Source organism: Cryptotermes secundus, unplaced genomic scaffold, assembly GCF_002891405.2.
Source record: "Cryptotermes secundus unplaced genomic scaffold, Csec_1.0 scaffold46, whole genome shotgun sequence".
In the NCBI taxonomy this organism is placed as follows: Eukaryota; Metazoa; Arthropoda; class Insecta; order Blattodea; family Kalotermitidae; genus Cryptotermes; species Cryptotermes secundus.
In genome coordinates, this window is record NW_019726221.1 from 1,115,252 (window position 1) to 1,135,717 (window position 20,466).

Genomic DNA, 20,466 nt, shown 5'->3' on the forward strand with positions numbered 1-20,466 from the left:
AGGATGACCAGCGCAGTGGGAGACTTTCGACATCCAGAACTGAAGAAATGATTGGAAAAGTGCAAAAACTGATTCGATGTGATCAAAGAATGACCATCCCGGAGTTGGAGCAAGAAGTTGGTGCTGTTACTGGCCATTTCTACATGAAAGTTCTGCAGAGGTTGCGCGATGTGGTTCAGAGGAAGCGGCGCGACAAGTGGCAGGGACAGTGGTTTCTGCATCATGATAATGCACTGAGCCACACATTGCTTATTGTGCAGCAATTACTCACTGAGAAAAACATTCCTGTCATCACTCAACCACCGTACTCCCGGATCTCGCTCCGAGTGACTTTTGGCTGTTCCCTATTCTGAAAATGGACCTCAAGGGGACACTTTTCACAACCATGGACGACATCAAATCGAATGCGATGGTTGAGCTTCCACTGGTGATTCCAACAATGGCAGGATTGATGGAGCAAGTGTGTGCGCGCGCAAGGGTCCTACTTTGAAGGTGATTGGGTAAGCGTTGCTGTATGTCCTACCATTACAGTGCTATACCACCATTCCAGGAACTTTTTGACTGCTCCTCATAATATTTTTTCAATATTTTTAATACTTTTAATATTTTTAGTTATTTTAGTTGTGTATTTGCCAAGAAGCGGCGGTCACTCGGTCGGTATAGTTTGCTTGCGGACTACAGGCCACAGAACATCTAACTCTTTATTCATATTCTGAAATCCTATATTCTTAATATACAACATTTTTAAATACAAATTTCTTGTGTTTTCTTTCATATTTTAATATTTTTAATACTGTAATTCTCATCATAACACAAGGCACAATTTCTACAATTTTCATTACTGTTATAATATGAATGTATTGCACCACAATTTGTATCCATATTGAGAGTTCAATTAACCTTCTTGTATTATTACATATACACTGCCTGATGATGGTCACATGAGGACCATGTAACATGTAGCGGCAAACAATAAAATTCAATCTATGTGATATTGATTTGATTGTAAAACTATTTTTTGTTGTGTTGATGGATACCTTACCTAACCATAAGACAAGGTTCACCAGAGATTTTCACACAAATGTAATTATACTTAAATTAATACCTTTTCAGCTTTTGACTGTCCAATAAACTTAGCTTTCCCTTTGGGCTTTTTCTTTTGGATGTATTCATCCCTTTCAATACGCTTTTCACAGTTCATTTCTCTCATCACTTCATCATTATAAGCCTGTGGTTCGGCTTTTCTATTATCTTGCACAACTGGAAGGTCATCTGTAACATTAACATATTATTATTATTATTGATAGTGGGGTGGGACTAAGTCCCTTGTACTGCGGCCACTTCTGGCCTATCGTACCAGCCCCAGATGATAGGTGAGGGTGATTGTGGAGCAATTGGTGGAATGACGATTGGCAGGGGAAACTGAAGTACTCGGAGAAAACCTGCCCCAGCGCCACTTTGTCCACCACAAATCCCACTTGACCAGACCCGGGATCGAACCTGGGCCACCGTGGTGGAAAGCCAGAGACTAACCGCTTGAGCTATGGTGCGGCCCTAAACATAATAGTATACTACTCGTACATTATATACACTCCAAGGACTGACGCAGAGAGGTAACATCATGTAACAGACGCTTAAAAAAAAAGTACATACATATGACAAAATATAGGAAAGAATGATTATAAGGACTCTCAACTACAATGGCAAATTCATTTATGACTGTAATATGCATGTACAAATTTTCAGTAATAATGATAATATATACCATTAACTATATATAGCTGCAATTTATATGCGCTACCTTTAAATGCGTTACCTCACTGTAATTATTAAATGTCCATATCCCTCTGGGAATGTCTAACTCAAATATTAAAATCCCCCAAGTAAAATATATAGGGGAGATAAGTGGGATAATAAATTCATCAGGTCAGCTGAGACTGCTGATAGGAAATAAACGTTGTAAAGAATAAATGAGAGACAAAACAGAATTAAATAAACAGAAATTAACTGTAGAGAACTGGCCATCAATCTCCAGCCCTCAGTTTGCTGCCCAGGAGCTTTTCTGCGCTTTTAGAAAAGGTCTCTTAAGTTCTTTATGGGTGGACTCTAGTGCAATTTATGCATCTGGGTTGGGACAAGGTACTTCATGACTAGTCTCACTGCAAATGCTACAGATCAGGCTTAATAAGCCTTTCATATGTCCAAATTTCTATCATTGAAAGAACTACACTGGATTAAGAATATATGAGCATAATATGACCCTTTCCTATCAAACACAGATGATGCTGGGCAAGGAGGAACTTTGAATGTTATGAAGACAGTTCAAAAAGGAATGGTTCGTTGGCAGCTCCCGAGGAATTGATGGGATTAGACCCAAGGGGATTTGCTTTCAATAGCAGCTTTATCTGCATGTCATTGTGTACCATTACCAAGAGTGTCTGTTCCATTCTTCAACTGAAATGCAATTTTAACCTTATCAGTGATACTATCCAAGGTCTTATTTATAGGAAAGACTGATATTTTGCATCTTTCAATGTGAACATCATGAAAGGTGGAGCAGCATTATCACACTAACAGTAAAGAGCAGATGAATCTGTTATCAGACTTTCACTGTTGTGGTGGATGCACTGAACTCACAGGGGATCCCTCTGGAACTATCATCATCAGCCTGGAAGTAGGCGATAAAAGGGGGGAAAAAAGACATTAGAATCTTCTGGTATGAGGATCTCCACCACAATTCATTCTCAACACATTCTTCAGCAGAGGTACTCTTTTGAGACATCACTGACAATCAGAAACCTGAAAGCAAATCCTACATCCTTTGGTGAACATGGAACTTCAGCCCCATACCACAATAACCGCACGACTCCCAACTCTAGACCACAGATAGGTCTACATTGCTTCAGGGGGGTTAGTCATTAATTACATCATGTCTCTTAAATGTCAGAATGGCACAGCCAGATGGAGAACTGCACAACTGACAGGGTGCCTAGGCTGGCTGCGCCCTTACCAGAATACTATGTGGGGTATCTGACTATGGTTTTGGTTGTACACCTAGACTGCATATACGGGCAATGCGAAGAGTGCACTGAACTTTAATTTTTGAGTTCAGGTGGAAGTCACACCCAAACTGTCCAAAACACACTGGAATAGGAAAGTGTGCAGCTAGACAAACAGGAGTTTTATAAGTGCTGTGGACCTTAATATCTAATATGCAAAGCAAGGAGAGAACTACTGTGATAAAGAGAAATACACATGGCAAACCATGAGATATGAATGATATGATGAATGTGGGGATGACATGGTACATGTTCAGCATGCGAATGGAGCCAGTGAAAAAGATGAGCTATAAATTTTTAGTTAAAAATTAAACAGCTGCCTAGTGCCAAGGTCAAGAATGGTGCAGCTATACCTCTGATCCACATACATCTTCATGGCATGGTACTTAATTAACCCTTTCGCACTCAGCTTATTTTCCAAGTACCTGGCCTAAAACACTCAGACAAATTTGGCTCCATTTACAAGTCTCATTTCAATAATTCTCACCAAAAATACAATTTTGGTCAAACACATGACAAAAAATCACATTTATTCTTTATAAAGTAAAGATTAAAAAAAACCTAAGAGTGCTAACACTATAAATAATTTGGAAACAAATATAAAAATAAAGCTGAAAGAATACAGAAATTTAAAATTTTCATAAATTAGACAAAAAAATAAAATCATCTTTCTGGTCTTCTTTTCTTGTCACCAAGCCTGTAAGAAAGAGAATATTTTCTGTAAATTTTGATACAAGTTTTATGCATGAAGAGCTCTCTGGTCCAGAATGACATCACATTATACAGTGCATACGTACCTTTTGCAGTTAGCACCTGTGTCTGGATCTCTACCTCCTCTCCTTTGTGCTGCAGAAATTTCATTGGGACTCTTTCTTTTCAGGGAGTTTTTTGAGTCTCTGTTGTCCCCGAGGATCATCTGCTCCGGAGTTTTCCTTCAGCAACAACCACTTCTCCCTCAAGCTCTCAGTTATAGACATACTGTAGCTGTACCCGGATTTCAGTTTGCAATGCGGATCTATACATCCACTTCCTCATACGTCTTCATGGCACAGTGCTGAATTAATTAAGCACTGGGACAACTTTACTTTACCTTTGCCAGGCACCCTGTAATTTTCCTTGTAGAGAATTAAGCTATTCAACACCATTCTGGCTATGATGTTGAATGCTATCTTTTCCGATAACACCGTCTGCCTTTCATTGAAATAAGTGTACAGCTTCATGTCTGAGAAGTTCATGCCACCCATAGAATTGTTATAGGCTGTGATGATTTTTGGTTTTATTTGTGAATTACCACATCTTCCTCATACGTCCTCTTTTGGGGTTGTAGCAAGGCTGGAGAGAAGTTGTTCTTCAAATGCTGGGGTAAAAGTTACCTATCCCTCCTAACAGTTCCAGTGATGTAGGTGCTTTGCTGATGGAGATGGAAGACAAGTGGAGGAGACATGAAATAAGTGTTGACAAAGACATGGTAGCCTTTGTTGAGGTACCCTTCAATCTCATGCAGTTTCTCCATGATGGTGTACCTTAGGCCATTTTTGGACGTCCTTGTCTTCCTGAGACCTTGCCCTTCTGTATGTGAAAAACCTCAGGCAAAGAATCACACAACATCCAAAATTTGATTCCCCAGTAATGGTTGTGCTTGCTGGACAAATACTGTATGAGAATGATCTTGTTTTTGGTACCTACCACGCTTTTGTCAACACTAATTCCTATATGAGGGGTGTATAAATGCCTGAATACCCTGTTTGTATGGTCCACAAGGGGTTAGTACCTTGCACTTGGATTATAGTCTGGTTCTCCAGGGCCTGGCAATCATTCATAGTTGACAATTGGAAGAAGTGCAGCAAGTGGGCAAAGCCATGCTTTGTAAACGTTTTCCCGGACAATTGGGGTCGCTTGGGAAGAGAGAGGGACCAGTATGATGCTGTGGTTGACTTTCTGATGATGCCCATATTTAGAATACAGGCCAGGAATCCTTTCATCTCATGCATGGTAATTCTGGTCCAGTTCTTTAGCAGAGCGAGAACAGCACCCGCTTTACTACTAATCACTCGCTGTGCATATCTATTGGATTCTGTCACCCTAAGGGGAAGGATCAAGTCCGTGAAGAAGAGATGGAAGTAAGCAATACGAGGAGAATCAGGAGGAGGCATATGCTTAGGGCCAGACAGTTCCTTTTTTTTTGCATATTAATTACACATAATCTGCAATTAAGTGTGTATGTTCAATAAGTACTGGCTCATTAATGGGTTATGCCCAGTGGCATAACTAATATACTTTTTTTGTTTACTTAGATATCATTTTAATTCTTGTATAGGGATTTTACTTAAGCCTGTCTGGTAAAGTTAGGATTGTATAACTTTTCAGTCTATGTGTAGTTTCACTACTGTCCAGTAGGTTCACTGCTGGTGCATTAGTGTACTTTTCTAATTTTCTTCAGTGTTTGGTATTCCACTTTTTTATTTCACTGAGAACTGTGTTCATTTGTAGATCTTCATGATCCTGTGGTTGTTCTTGGAACTGGAAAGAAGAGGGAGAGGCTGTTCAGGTAACAGAATTTCCCTGCAGTCTTCATCATCCATGACATCCTCTTCACTGTCAGACACAGGGCAGGCATGTGGGTTATTGTCTTCTTATTCTCTGTTTGTATTATCAGTGTCATTTTCCAGAATAAAGTCACTATCACTGGTATCTAAATATTCAAACAAGTAAGTCACTGAACCTAGACCTAGGACAACATATGGTCTAGTTAAAAATGTAAAATTACTAACTATATATACTATAAACTCTGAAAAATATAACAAATATATGATAAACTATACAAAGGCGGTCTGATATTAATGGTACAAATGTTTGTTATATATGGCTTACACATGACATCTCAATGTCACCTGCATTTATTGGTACGTTGAGTACAGTAGTAGTAGCTGCACTAGTGTAGTTCTCCATCCACATGAGCAACATTTACAAGTGAACAGAATGCCTGTTGTGATTGAAAATTATTTCAAGGACCGCATGGTAGTCAGAATTTTGCAAGCAGTAGGAGTGTGTCAGAGTGGGATTCAACGCAGGTTAGTGAGTGTTTACGGCCAGAACATTTTCAGCTGAAAGGAAGTGTCTGTGTGGTGCAGCAGATTTAAAGCTGGCCAAACAGCACTGAATGATGATCCACAGAAACACAGAAGCAGACGAAGGACCTCACACACTGATGAAAATTGTGTTACTGTCGAAGATTTGATAAGGGAACAACGAAGAGTCAAAGTTGGAGAAATTGCTGAAGTGACAGGTATTGAAATAAGCACTGTTCATGAAATAATCTCAGGTTTAAACATCTGTAAACTGTCTAACTGGGTTCCAAAAATACTCACTGAGGAGCACGAACGCAAAAGAATGGCTGTTTTGCTTGAAAATCTTTGCTGTTACCAAGATGGAGAATCATTCATGGAAAGCATCACTATGAGATGAAACATGAAAAGATTTGATGGGGGGGGACCCAGTTGTGCAATGCTTCACATCCCTTGGAAAGGAGAACTACCATGAAGGAATGCTTAAACTTGTAAAACAATTGGATAAATGTCTGAATGCTAACTGTAACTACATGGAAAAATTAACACTAGTACGCAGTGTTTCTTGACTTTATTTTAAAGATTTTTTGCAGTAAACAGGTTGATGTAATTTGGTGCTGTGCCTTTAAATTCAGACTGCCCTTGTATGTAACTTTATTACATATTTTTTGTATGCAAAAGGATGCCATCTAGGTTCAAAACTGTAAAACAGACCTTTGAGACAGTCTTCTTCTGCCACCTTTGAGCCATTTACATAACTAAAAGAACATGATTTAGACAGAGCCAACAGTCGGCCACCTGAGTGTTCTGGCCTTTAACTGAACTGCTGATGGATCGGCACGCTGAGTGTGTAAGGGTTAATTAAGCAGAGGGACAAATGTACCTTTGCCTTCACCTAGAAGCAGGGAATGTTAGAGCACTGTAAAGTTGAGACGCATAAATATTTAATGTGCATTCCATGCAAGGGGTAAAGTTACAATCACTAATTTGCATAACACAAATCCTCATACAGAATGCATATTTCCTTCCTTCACAACAGTGTCTTATTTGATGCATCTTGCAGATTTTGCTTAATCTTTATACAATGAAAGGAGTGGCTCTTTTTCAGCTCCCAAGTTGTAACTCGTTTATTTTCAGTTTTTGTGCGCACATATGCATATGTATTTAGGGCCTCAAAAATTCCTAACCAGTTCTTTTCTCACAGTTTTAGGGCAACAAAATAAGACAATATAACTCTTTAAACATACCTGATCTGATCATCTTGTATGAGAATGACTGATAGGTATTTACATCAATCTCTTGTCCTACACAGGGCAGCTGCTTCAATTGTAACTGATCATCTTCCAATACACAGACCATTACCTGCAATTGTTTTCAGTGTCAGAATGAATAACACGCCCATGTTACCTCACACAGTTCATCACAATATTTGAGAGTTACTTTCAGGATGAATGGGGGGAGACATTCAAGACATTTTATTATTAATGACTGATGACAGATTTTAACCAGTTTGGTGCGTGACTTAGAACAATTCAACACAAGTCTTAAAATCATTCATTTTCCAACTACCAAACAAAATAATGTTTATATGTGACCACTGTAGCCTATTCTGAACAGGCTTCACTTCACTGATGTCCTATAATATAGCAAGTGTCACGTAACTTCGAACAAGGCCAATAGTAACCTTGAATGCATAGAAGAAAAATTTCAGACAAGGGGGTGGGGTGTGTGAGAAGTGACAGGCAGCCAGTGGAAGAACGAGTGTTAAGAAACTCCTCCCACCACAAGCTATGCGCAGGATTTGAGCAGGAGTGCAGGGCCTTGTTCGAAGTTAAGTGACACTGTCTATATTAGAATATGTAGCTAACCACAAATTGTAGGTTGTACTTTCTTAGCATATGTTGCAAGGTCCTCTACAGTATATTTCTTACTCCACTTGTTTATGGCCTGTGTACTAACAGCACTGTATATAAAACAAACACATGTAACCAAAGTACTCACCATATCACATAATGTTTCTGCCATCATAAATTTTCCCAAGTCTGCAGCAGGAGTCTTATGACAAGGGACAGATACTTCCTTCATTTTTTCCTGTTTCTCCTGGTACTGTAATCCACATCCATTCTGACTAATTTTAGTTTCAGACCAGGTGCACTTTCTGTGATCCACAGCTGGCACATCAGTATTATTATTTTCTGCTTCAAGTATAATATAATTGTGTTCTTCATAAATTCCATAACAACGTTCACTGTTGCCACTCTTCTCTTCTGTAGCATAGATTTTCTCTACAACATTATCATATCCTAATCCATTATTATCCTCACTACTTTCTGCTTCCATCTCACTCTTGTTATTACTATTCTCATTCAAATTTCCAACTACATCATGATTGGGCAACTTTTCTGCTTTTAGATTTGGCTTCACAAGGACACAGTTCTCAGAAAGAGAACAATTGTTATTCTCCTTATTATGAAGACTGCTATCATTTTCATCTAATGGCTCTGATTTCATAGTTGGTTCTACTTTAATCCTTGAGCTAACATTATGCCTCCTGTTTGACCCATTGAACTTTTCAGCCAGACGGCGCTGCCTTACTCTAACTGACTCAACTGTGAACTGAAAACCACCTGCAATAAAATAATCATACTTAATGGCTGTCTACCAATAGAAACATAATTCTATTTCTAACCAAGCCTTATTTCTTTTTCTAAAAATTCAAATCAGATACTCACTAATGTAATCATTACATTTCACAATCAATATCCTGCTTCCAAGAATTAATAATACAAAGTTTTGTAAGTACCAAGAAAACTTGCTTCTGCAAATAATATCTGCAGTGAACAACATGGATAGTCAACCAAATAAAACTGTGGTTGTGCATAATTAAGAGAAGGGTATGGCCTATCAATTTTACCAGCCAATGCAGAATAATACACATATAAATGACGTCTTGCTCATATTTTAACTCCTTCTAATCTGCTTCTAGCAAATATAACAAGCGTTCACCACACCAATGATACTGAAACATGATCTTATATTTTGGTCTGAAAGTTGTGCAATACTGTTATGTATTCCATATGCAGAAAATACCATATAATTATTTAACCAAGAGCGTGTTATTTGCTGAGCCAGTAAACACTTCCCTGCTGTGACACAACAGCAGAGGAGCTGCTGCTGCTAGGCAATGAGCCAGTAAACACCTCCCCACTGTGACGTAACAGCAGATGTGCTACTCGAGGTGACGTTTCCCACTTGTCCGATATATATATCGGCTGGAGCAGTGGTGTTGACAGAAACCTGTGGTTAGCCAGCACAGACAGTTCGACAGTTCGACATTCTAGTGAGAGTTGTTAACACGAAAGGACCGATTGTGAAATTACTTGTTCAACATCTTGTGTTATAGTTACGTGGAAGAGTAACAAAGTGACGTTGCAAGAAAACCCCCCTCGTGGTCTTGTTTCATGACAAGTGCAATAGGTTTTTGGAAGTGTGACTTTGGTTCCTCTTCTCGTTTACTTTCACTGAGGCAGTTACAACATTAACAGTCTAGGAACTTTCTGATACTACCTCATACTGTTTGTTTGTCAGGAACTACCATACACCTCTGCAGTAGTGAACAGGATTACTGCATTGTGCATAAACTGGCTGCTATATGTTAAAGCTTGAAAAATGCACTGCCACGGTAAACTGCCCACAAACAAATATACTCAAGACCTTCATACTGTCTAATATGAATGCAGCATTGACTTCATTGCAGAATTTTGTGGCTTTCATAAGTTTGCAAACCTTTAATCTTTCCTGACATCAATATGATACTGTCCTTCACATGAGTGGCCATACACCTCCACACACGCTTTTGTTCATTCACAATTTCAATCAATGGAAAACATTTTCAAAATTCTATTGCAGACCTAGTAATAACAGACTGCTCATTTAGTCCTCTTATTAATATCAATAAGAGTTAAACACTGCCATGTTAGAAAAACTTGTGAAAATTGTTATAGACTTCATTATTGGAAACATGCACATTTTTAGATATTTTATTGATTAATTAGGAGAAAAAGGTGAATGAAATAAGAACAGACACACATTAATTCAGAAACATACGCTCTGCTTTAAGTTCCAACTGGTGCACATGTTCCAAAAGATGACTCTTCATTTGTTGTCTGGCTTTACCCTCACTGCCAAAGCTTGAAAACTGCTGACGGCACTGCTCTGGTTCCATAAAACAAGTGAATGTAAATATCCTACGAATTTCATCACCATCAAACTCAGAGAACAGCTTCAGCAGATGGTTAGCTGTTAGTGATCGAAGGTGTTCTAGATCCATTGTGTTCCCTTCTCCACTTCGACTACGGCAAGCCATTCGCTGTTACACGCAAATACAAGAAATGGCACTATATAAATTTTACATGTTTCAATACTAATAAATAATTTTCCAAGGGAGTAAAGTAGAGCCAGCGCGTAAGGCTGACAACCTTACCGCCATCTTTGAGCTGATTGTCTAGATAATGTGGGACCCTCAATGTCTCACAACCCTATGGGCCTTCACGGCCTGTTACAGGGATAGCTTTACCTTTTTTTTTAAATATCAATGACAAATATGAAATTGGGGGCGTCCTTACAGATTCTGGTGCCTTATTTATCGGGTGATTCTATACTGTCCTGGTTTCTGTGGCCTATAATTTTCAGTTTTTATGTGCTATGAAAGGCAAACATGTTGAAGTTGTTTAGCATTCTGCAGTAATAACACTTTTTTAGTTACACTTTCATATTCAGTATGCAGTTTTATTTCTGGTTTGAAAATTACAAGCCACAGATACCCCAACAATAATTTAGAATCACCCTGTACTATTTCAACAATTATTAACAGTTTTTGCCTTTCTGACAGTGATGAATTTCTGAAGGGCAGGTCAGTGATCCAAAATTCCTGCTACCTCTGCATACCATTTAAAAAATGATTCACTGCCTGAATTTAGTTAGAACAGAAACCCATGATGAAGACTAAAGGTAAAATTTGTGTAAAATAAGTCATTCTATGAATCATCATCACTACAATTTTAAATACTCTTCTGTAATTTCTTACAAGAATTAATATCTCAAAACTAATCTAAAAAGAAGCAATGAAAATTTATAATGGTTAACCTTTTTCTTGTTTGAAAGGTGACAACTGAGGTCTGCTGCTCTTTTGGCTTGTCTCTTGATTGGTGACAACTTAACACTTGGATCAGAATGTAAAGTTTGTGATGCAACTTCAGCCAGCATATCAAGAAGAGCTCCTGAGCAGCCCTTCCTTTCAAGCTGATCATCACTGCAAGAGTCTGCCTCTGTAAAAGCAGTTTCCAGTTATGTTAAAACAAAATTATGATGATCATAATGGTTCAAAGCAAAGTGTGCGGTAAGACAAGGAACTGTACTGTCACCCATCTTAATTAATGTCATGATAGATGAAACTGCTAGTTAGAGAAAACAAATGAACCAGATAAAAGAACACTAATACTTGCACAGTATGTTCACTGATGTTGCCCCCCAGTGAAAAGGACTTAAATCATCAGAACCATACTACAAAGAAATATGGATTAAAAATGAACACAGATAAGATGCTGACTATGATTATTCAAGGGCCCCAGACACAAATATCTGAATAAAACTTCATACAACAATGGTTAAACATGCTGACATATTTATCTGGGAAAATTAAATAAATTTAAAGCAGAAAACTGATAAAGAGATTAACAGCAGAATAAGAAAGTGCTAAATTTTATGACTACATTTACTCTTTCCATGGAGCTGAGCTCTTCTTGAGAAGCTACCAGATGTACAGCTACTCGAGAATTATGAAATTATAGTGGTGAAAAAAGGCTTACAGGCTTTAATAAGCAAAAATTCCCAGTCAGCATACGTCCAGAAGCTAATGCCTCCTGAGATATTGGCGATGTTCATGTGAGCTCTACAACAGATGGTCTATGTGATTCTCATGTATTTCAACATAACTTTCAGCTCTCAGTCACACAGAGGTGTGCACTCTGTTGAAAATTCCTTGTTTCACGCCAATCTCCTGACATGCATTCTCTACTGATTGCTGTGATACCATTTAGTCATTGATTGGTGCTGAATACACCAGCCTTTGGGTGGTCCAACAGCCAGAAATCCAGAAGATTAAAGTCAGGGGATCAAACAGGCCAGTTCACTGGGCCTCCAATCCTACCCACTATTCACAGAAGTCTGGTTCTGTGCTGCCTGACAATGCAGAGAAAATGAGATGGTGCAGCATCATGCATGGATGTGTTATCATTTATGAAGAGGTGCATGTTCCAAGAGTACTGGAAAATCATTCACCAAGAAATGATGGTACACTGAACCGGTTAGTCTGCTGAGTAAGACAACTGGTCCAAAGACCTGATCACCTAACAGGCCCACACAGACATTGATGGAAAATCGATGCTGACGTCTTAATGTCACAATGGTGTGGGGACTGTCACCCACCCAGACAGGGTATTATGAAAGTTCACATCACTGTCCCTTACACATCCCACCTCATCAGTAAATCGGATGTTAGCTAAAACTATGTTTACAATGCATTTTGCAAGAAGCCACTGGCAAAACACCACCCTTGCATGACAGTCAGGAGGAGTGGGGGCTTCCATTCACTGGATTTGGTATGGGTAGAGTGACTGCTCATGGAGAATTCTTGAGACATAGGAACACCGATAATTCGAGCAGCTGCAATTCTTCATATGCTGGTTCCGGGATCTTCTTCCACTCTTCTCAATATGCAAACTTCCATATCAGGAGTTCAAACTGATCACGGTCTTTGGCAATCCGATGTCCACAGAGCTAAGGACCCAGATTCTCTGTCGCTCATGATGTGTCATGAATAATTTATGGGAAGGGATTCTGCATACTGGAAAATGTTCTGCATAGAAGCAACGTGTTTCCTGAAAATATCCACTGGCATGGCCATACATGAAATGCATCTGTGCCATTTCCTGTGCAGAGGAGTAAGATCCCATTACAGAACCACTAAATGGATTTCAAATGGAACAAGTATCATAGCACCATCAGTGATTTTTCTTTAGTGGTGTATTAGTAGTGCATCTACTGAGTCTACTGACATTCACAACATGAGCAAGGGTATGGTAAACAAAAGCATGTGATACACACGACCTTCTCTTAATGCATACTGTAATGTTATCCTCGTATCCAATTAAATGCATAACTCTTCATACCATAGGAGACACTGATTTTTGGACATATCTTGACTGGGACTTATTTGCTCATTTAGATGAGTACTATACCCCCTTAGAAGCCTGTAACCCCTGTTAACACTCTGCATAAGTAATATTGTGGAAAGGATATCGGAAAAAACGATGCAAAACAACAATCTATACAGTATATTTTAAGCCAGTACTAATATGAATGCTAAGTCATGGATTGGAATGCATATAGGATATTGGTGGGAAAGCCAGAAGGAAAGAGACCACAGGGAAGACCAAGGTGTAGGTGGGTGGACAATATTAAAATGGATCTTAGACAGATAGGATGGGATTATATGGATTGGATTGATCTGGCTCAGGATAGGGACCAGTGGAGGGCTCTTGTGAACATGGTAATGAACCTTCAGGTTCCACAAAATGCTGGGAAATTCTTGGGTAGCTGCAGAATTGGCGGTTCCTCCAGAAGGGCTCAGCTCCATAAGTAAGTCATGGATCGTTATGAGAAACAAAAAGCAGAATCCAAACAATTGGGGGGGGGGGAAGGAAACATGCAGAATTTAGAAATGAGATGTTTAGAGAAAAAATTGAAGTTCAAAGTTTGCTAACACAACAGAAATAATTTAAATGTTTTGACCATCTAAAAAGAAGTGATGAAACAAGAATATGAAGAAGTGCATTCAAAATTAAAGCTTAAAGGGAAGAAGCCTATGGGATGACCCCAAAAAAGATGATTGAAGTGGAAGACATCAAAAATAGTTGTAAGCCTTACCAAGAAATAAAAAACGAAAGACAATTAGAAAAAAAGAAGACTCTGGAGATTTTTCATCCATTGATCTGTATAAAACAGATATGATAGTGATGAGGAGGAAAGGAACGGTGTAGTATCACTGTCACCTCCTCTGAAAAATTTTATGTGAATTATATCTTCATGCCATCTGTACGCTATCAATACTTAATTGCGTATCTTCCCATCAGAAGAAGTCCAGTCATCAGCATAAGACAACATCTGACTGAAACAATTCAACACCTGCCCTTCCTGAGTCTCTTGGATTTTCCACACAGCATATTCTACAGAAAAGATGAATAAAGCATCACCTTCTTTTAGTCCTGTGTGAACTGGGAAAGCATCAGATTAATGTTGACCTAAATAAACTCTACTTAACACCTCCTTAGACTTATTCCCTGTACTAATAATAAAACTTTAGCACAAAAGAGCATCAAAGGCCCGCATAATGATATAAGTTTGGAAGCCACAAAACTGTTCAACAGATAGAGGTTTGTGCATCAGTAAGATGGAAAGAGAAGAACAAAAATGAAAACAGTACAATTCAATCAGTTTGCATTATGACCCATAACACTTCACGTACCTTGCTTGTATCTTGCATACATGACTCCTTGTTGGCTAGATCTCACAGGAGCGACAAGACTGCACATGGGTTGGAGAATACTGCAGATACTGGACTGGTGCCTCATACTGTAATAATGCACTGTCTTCTGTCAACTAATGAAACAAATTTATTCCATGTCTCTAGACAAATCCGGCACATACATTTAATGTAACAAAATGTGTATAACAGTTGCAGCCGAGACTGTTCTACTGCATAGTAGAATTCTGAGTCAACTTTACACGTTCAGTTTTTTCTTTAAAACTTAACATTACTGTTGTATGAGAGATTATTTCTATGTGATTAGCTAAAACACCGCCCTTCATTGTTATATTTTGAAAAACTAACCATTTAAATTGGCTTCTGACAGGATTTGAATTTTGGTTTTTTGGTAGGAAATAATAAGGGGCACACAGTAGTGTAGTTGGTTGAGGCACTATGCTACAAGCCGGAAGGTCGCGGGTTCAAGTCCCGGTGAGGTCATTGGATTTTTTTAATTGACCTAATCCTTCCAGCTGCACTATGGCCATGGGGTCGACTCAGCCTCTAACAGAAATGAGCGCCAGGAATATTCTTGGGTGTAAAGGGCGGCTGGTGCATAGGGCTGACAATGTTGCTGCCATCTATGAGCCAATTGTCTAGAGAAAATGTGGGAACCTCAACATCTCACAACCCCACGGCCTGTTACAGGGATACCTTTACTTTACTTAGTATGAAACATTTTGTCATATACAGTGGAACCCCTCTCCCCATTACATGCAGTGTGATACAGCTCTGAATGGATATGGAATACAGTATACAGTGGAACCTTGCTTAACGAGCACCTCTCATAACGAGTNGTGTGGTGGGCTGACAATGTTGCTGCCATCTATGAGCCAATTGTCTAGAGAAAATGTGGGAACCTCAACATCTCACAACCCCACGGCCTGTTACAGGGATACCTTTACTTTACTTAGTATGAAACATTTTGTCATATACAGTGGAACCCCTCTCCCCATTACATGCAGTGTGATACAGCTCTGAATGGATATGGAATACAGTATACAGTGGAACCTTGCTTAACGAGCACCTCTCATAACGAGTAATTCACATAACGAGCAAAAAAACAAATTGTAAAAAAATGACTTGCTTAACGAGCAACGTATTGCATTACGAGTGATGAGAGGGGAAGCCCCGGATTGTGCGCTTGCTACATCAGTCTGTGTTTAGCACTCGTTCCGCTAGCATCTTAGTGTCGCTTGTGATCACACATTTTTCCAAACTTGTGTTCAGACATATTATTTCTGATTTTCTTTTGTGCAAAGTTTAATAACCCTTGCAAAAATGTCCCTGAAGAAAAAACCGCAAAAAGACAGCCATAAGAGAATAAAAATAACCGTAGAAATGAAACATAAAATCATTTAAAAGCGTGAACTATGTGTGAGCGTGGCTGATCTAGCACGCACATACAATCGGTCTACATCAACGATTTGCATAATCTGGAGTTGCACTGTGTTTCACAGCAAGAAGTTGTGGAGGAGAGTTTGTCAGAGGAGGAGGAGGAGGAGGTAACAGCAAAGCAACAATCTTCTGGTGCAATAAGAGAAATGCTGAAAGCATGGGAAACTGTTGCATGGTACAGAGAAGCATCACCCTAATAAGGCAGTGGCTATGCGCACTACAAATTTATTTAATGATAATGCTGTGTCGCATTTTCTCCAAATTTTGAAGCGTCGGTAAAAACAAATGTCTCTAGACAGCTTTCTAGTAAAAAAGAATTATATATGTATCATAAATAATAAACTAATTATTTTGATTTTTTTTTTCTGCAAATCGAATTCGCATTCCAGGTTGGTTCATTCCGCATAGAAGAAAAGATGAAGATGACTCATGCTCCTTAACAATGTATATATAATTTTCTTTGAATAAACGTTATATATAAATTTTTTTTGAGTATTTTTTTCAGCATGGAACGCATTATCGTATTTTACATTAATTTATATGAGAAAAATTGTTTCGCTTAACGAGTATTTCACGTTAGGAGTAAGAGTCTGGAACGAATTATACTCGTTAAGCAGGGCTGGACTGTACATCATGAGTATATATGACATTCTGCTACTATCTATACAAGTTGATATAATCAGTAAGGCTGCCATAGTATGTTCCAATTTGAGTGCTGGGAAATTTGGAAGTCATTAACTCTTGATATCACTGAGTCAAGAGACCAGTGGTTTTGAAATGTAAATCAAAAGCAGAATGCTCGAAATGAAGTGGCAAAAAATGTACAGTTTTTATAGAAATTTTCATATGGTATAACCCCTAAAAATATATCCACATTTCCATGCATTCATAGACTGCAAATGCAAAGCACAATCTAGGTTAGAGCTAATTGAACAGAAGTGGATGAAAAGGGAACCTTAATGCCTTCCCATATTCTTGGCTGTGCTGTCTCCACATTTTATGCTTTTCAACATTCCAAGAGAAACAGCTTAAGAAACAGTTATCAGCAGGCATAAAGATATTTTTTGCAGCTGTCTGAGCCAACGAAAATCAATGTAGCATATAATTTACTACTATTGGTTTTATATAGAATTTTAAGGCAAAAGTAAAGTTGTCCATGTGCTTAATTAATTACCAAAACATTAAGATACCTTGGCACAAGATGGGGGTGAGTGGGTCAGTTTCATGCCTTGGCCTTTATCCCTAGGGAGAAAGCCTTCCCCATTATACATTGGACAGGAGGCTGGGTAGGCCCCAAAAGCCAGTCTGAATGCTGTAAATAGAAAAATCTCCTGCCCTTACCAGGAATTGAACACTGGCCCTAGCCTGTCATTATACCAATTGAGCTATCCTGGCTCCTATATAAAGTTCTATGTCGCCCGAATACACATATTTCCCAATTTTTAACGTAAATAAATATTTTGGGGCACACAAATAACACTGAATAATGTATGTCTTAGTGACTGTATGAATCAATATTTCACAAGTTTGCACTGCCTGTTATCAGAGTGCTGAGATATGTAACACACATCACCCAGCATGTACCCTTCTTTGTTTTGACATAAGGATCCCTGCTCAGGATTCCAGATATTTAGCTGTAAGAGGAGTAAAAGTGACACCTGATGACTGATGAAGAATCAGTTATCTGTGTTTTGGTGGCCCAATCAAGAACTCAAAAGAGCCGTTACAACCATTGCTATTGAGCGACAAATACTGGCTGCTACAGATCTTCATGAAGACTGTTCATAGTACTGCAGTTTTCTAATTTATCTATGGTGAAGCAGTTGAGGTTTACAAGAATCAAAAAAAGAAGATCTAGTTACAGTCCCCATTTTTGTCACTATGTTAGGGAATTCAAGGGTGTGCTCACATCTGATGAAGTTCTCTTTTACCAGGCATGTGTCAATCTATTGTCATGAAACAGTATTCTCAAGTTACACAATATATAAGTGCAAGCAAGCACACTGCCTTCCTTGCTGGCTTAAAGTTCGGCCATGCACGCAATCTCTAACTGGTGAGTCTTCTGCTATAAATTCTTCTTCAAGGTCTCCCAAACTTTCCACTTTTATAACAGATAATTGCAACATATTTGTGTCTACAGATATATAACTTTTAAAAATAAATAATCCCAACATTAAGAATTTCATCCTAAAGTACACTTGGACAGATCCTCCAGATGGGTCATCAAGGAAGTTTCATAACAAAATATGGAACAAAATTCCACTACTGTGTGCAAAAGAAATATTTGAGTGTTTATAGATGAAACAATTAATGCATATGGAAAGATTGTAAATGCTGTTCTTGGGGTTTTGAAAAATGATCAAATACTGTCACAGAAATCATGTCTTCTGTCTTGTCAGGTAATGTCTGCAGTGAATCATACAACAATATCATATGTTCTGAATAAAGCTATGCAGACTATAGCCAGCTGGTGTGAAATTTGATGTGCTGTTGCTAGTTACAGATGCCACAATATACAAGAAAAGAATAGCAGAGGGGCTTTTCCATGAGCTACCCTAAAATTGTACATGTTACATGTGTAGCACATGCTTTGCATAGGGTCTGTAAAACGAACTGTATATATTATCCAAATGTAAACAAGTTGGTGAATAATTGGTAGTAAAGCTTTGTGATATCACCGGTTAGAATACAGCTCTTCAAAAGCAGACCTCCAATTATACCATTCTTTGCTAATTCCAGAAACTACACATTGGGGAACCTGGTTGGATGCCATTTTGTATTATGCAGAAAAATATTTTGTTCTGTGCTACATATATCCACAATTTCTTACAGTTCAATATAAAATAACCTACCATGCACTTTTGACAGCATTTCCTATACTGGAATAAGTGCCTGACCTGCTCAAGGTAAAAGTGTCACGCTCACACACTTCGCCAATAGCAAAAACTGAGGGGGGGAAAGTGAGTTATACATCAAAAGTAGGCTAAAAGATTAATACAAGGTAAGAATTCATACTCAATTGATTAGACTAAGGTAATGTGAAAGGTGGAAACTCTGAAAACTTACATATAATTCCAGCAAATGGGCGACAGTTATCCACATAATCCTGCACCTCTCCCTGTTAGCTGAAGTGGAAGACTGAACTCACAGCTGGTTTAACCTCACTTACCATCACAAATTCGGATAGCCCTACTGTTCAGTATGGCAACTACATTACTACTCTGCTCTCATGGCCACACAAAAATCTTCAAAGTAGCATCTGACCAACACACTTTCTCTTGTCCTACTATACATTACTTTAAAAAATGTCAACTTTTTAGAGTATATTACTTGTATGGCGCATCAAATTAATATTTTCTAATTGTTTAGCACTAGAAAACACACCCTCTCACTCACTCATGGAGCGGAGCCCTTCTCGAGAAAACACCAAATGTGTAGCTACTCAAGAACTTCCCAGCATTTCATGGAACCTGTAGGTTCACTGCCATGTTCACAGGAGCCCTCCAATGGCACTTATCCTGAGCCAGATCAATCCAATCCACATAATCCCATCCTATCTCTCTAAGATCCCTTTTTAATATTGTCCACCCACCCACGTCTTGGTCCTCATAGTGATCTCTTTCCATCTGGCTTTCCTACCAATATTCTACATGCCTTCCTATTCTCCCCCATTCATGCTACATGCCCTGCCCATCTCATCCTCCTTGACTTGATCATTCTAATCATACCTGGAGAAGAGTACAAGTTATAAAGCTCTTCATGATGCAGTTTTCTCTAACCTCCTGGCACTTCATCTCTCTTCGGTCCAAATATTCTCCTCAGCACACTGTTCTTAAACACCCCCAGTCTATGTCCCTCCCTTAGTGTCAGAGATCAAGTTTCACATACAAACAGAACCACTGGCAAAAATACAGTTTTGTATATTCTAATTTTTATGTTTTTAGACAACAGGTTCTGGACTGAATGGTAGCAAGCGTTACCTGAATTAGGTTTTGATTTGTTATCATCATTCCCAAATAAATGAACTGTGCCACATTTTCAAAACATCTGTTAGCACTCTTTATATAATGATTTTGTCATGCATTCTGGTGATGAGACAGCAACATATGCTTAGGTTTCTCTGTGTTTACTTCTAGACCAACTTCCTTATTAGCATCAATTAAAAGTCTGTGCGTTTTTCTTTAAGGTATCTATATTGTGATGTATTTGCGCTATGCAGGACATCCCCTCCTCCGCCAGCGGTGATGTAACAGCACTGGAGCCGCTGCCGCTGCTATGGTAACAGGCCAGTCAACCCCCC

At 38.7% G+C, this 20,466-nt stretch overlaps 1 protein-coding gene across 1 annotated transcript in view; it reads right to left on the reverse strand.

The window, feature by feature from the left end:
- LOC111863855 overlaps positions 1-20,466 on the reverse strand; it is a 32,025-nt gene that overhangs the window by 8,476 nt on the left and 3,083 nt on the right. The window contains exons 2-7 of the mRNA XM_033751228.1: positions 14,709-14,815; positions 11,270-11,451; positions 10,232-10,493; positions 8,126-8,751; positions 7,372-7,486; positions 1,106-1,272 (exon numbers count right to left, since the gene is read on the reverse strand). Coding sequence (XP_033607119.1) covers positions 1,106-1,272; positions 7,372-7,486; positions 8,126-8,751; positions 10,232-10,493; positions 11,270-11,451; positions 14,709-14,814 — 1,458 coding nt within the window. The 5' untranslated portion in view covers position 14,815. The remainder of the gene's footprint in view (positions 1-1,105; positions 1,273-7,371; positions 7,487-8,125; positions 8,752-10,231; positions 10,494-11,269; positions 11,452-14,708; positions 14,816-20,466) is intronic.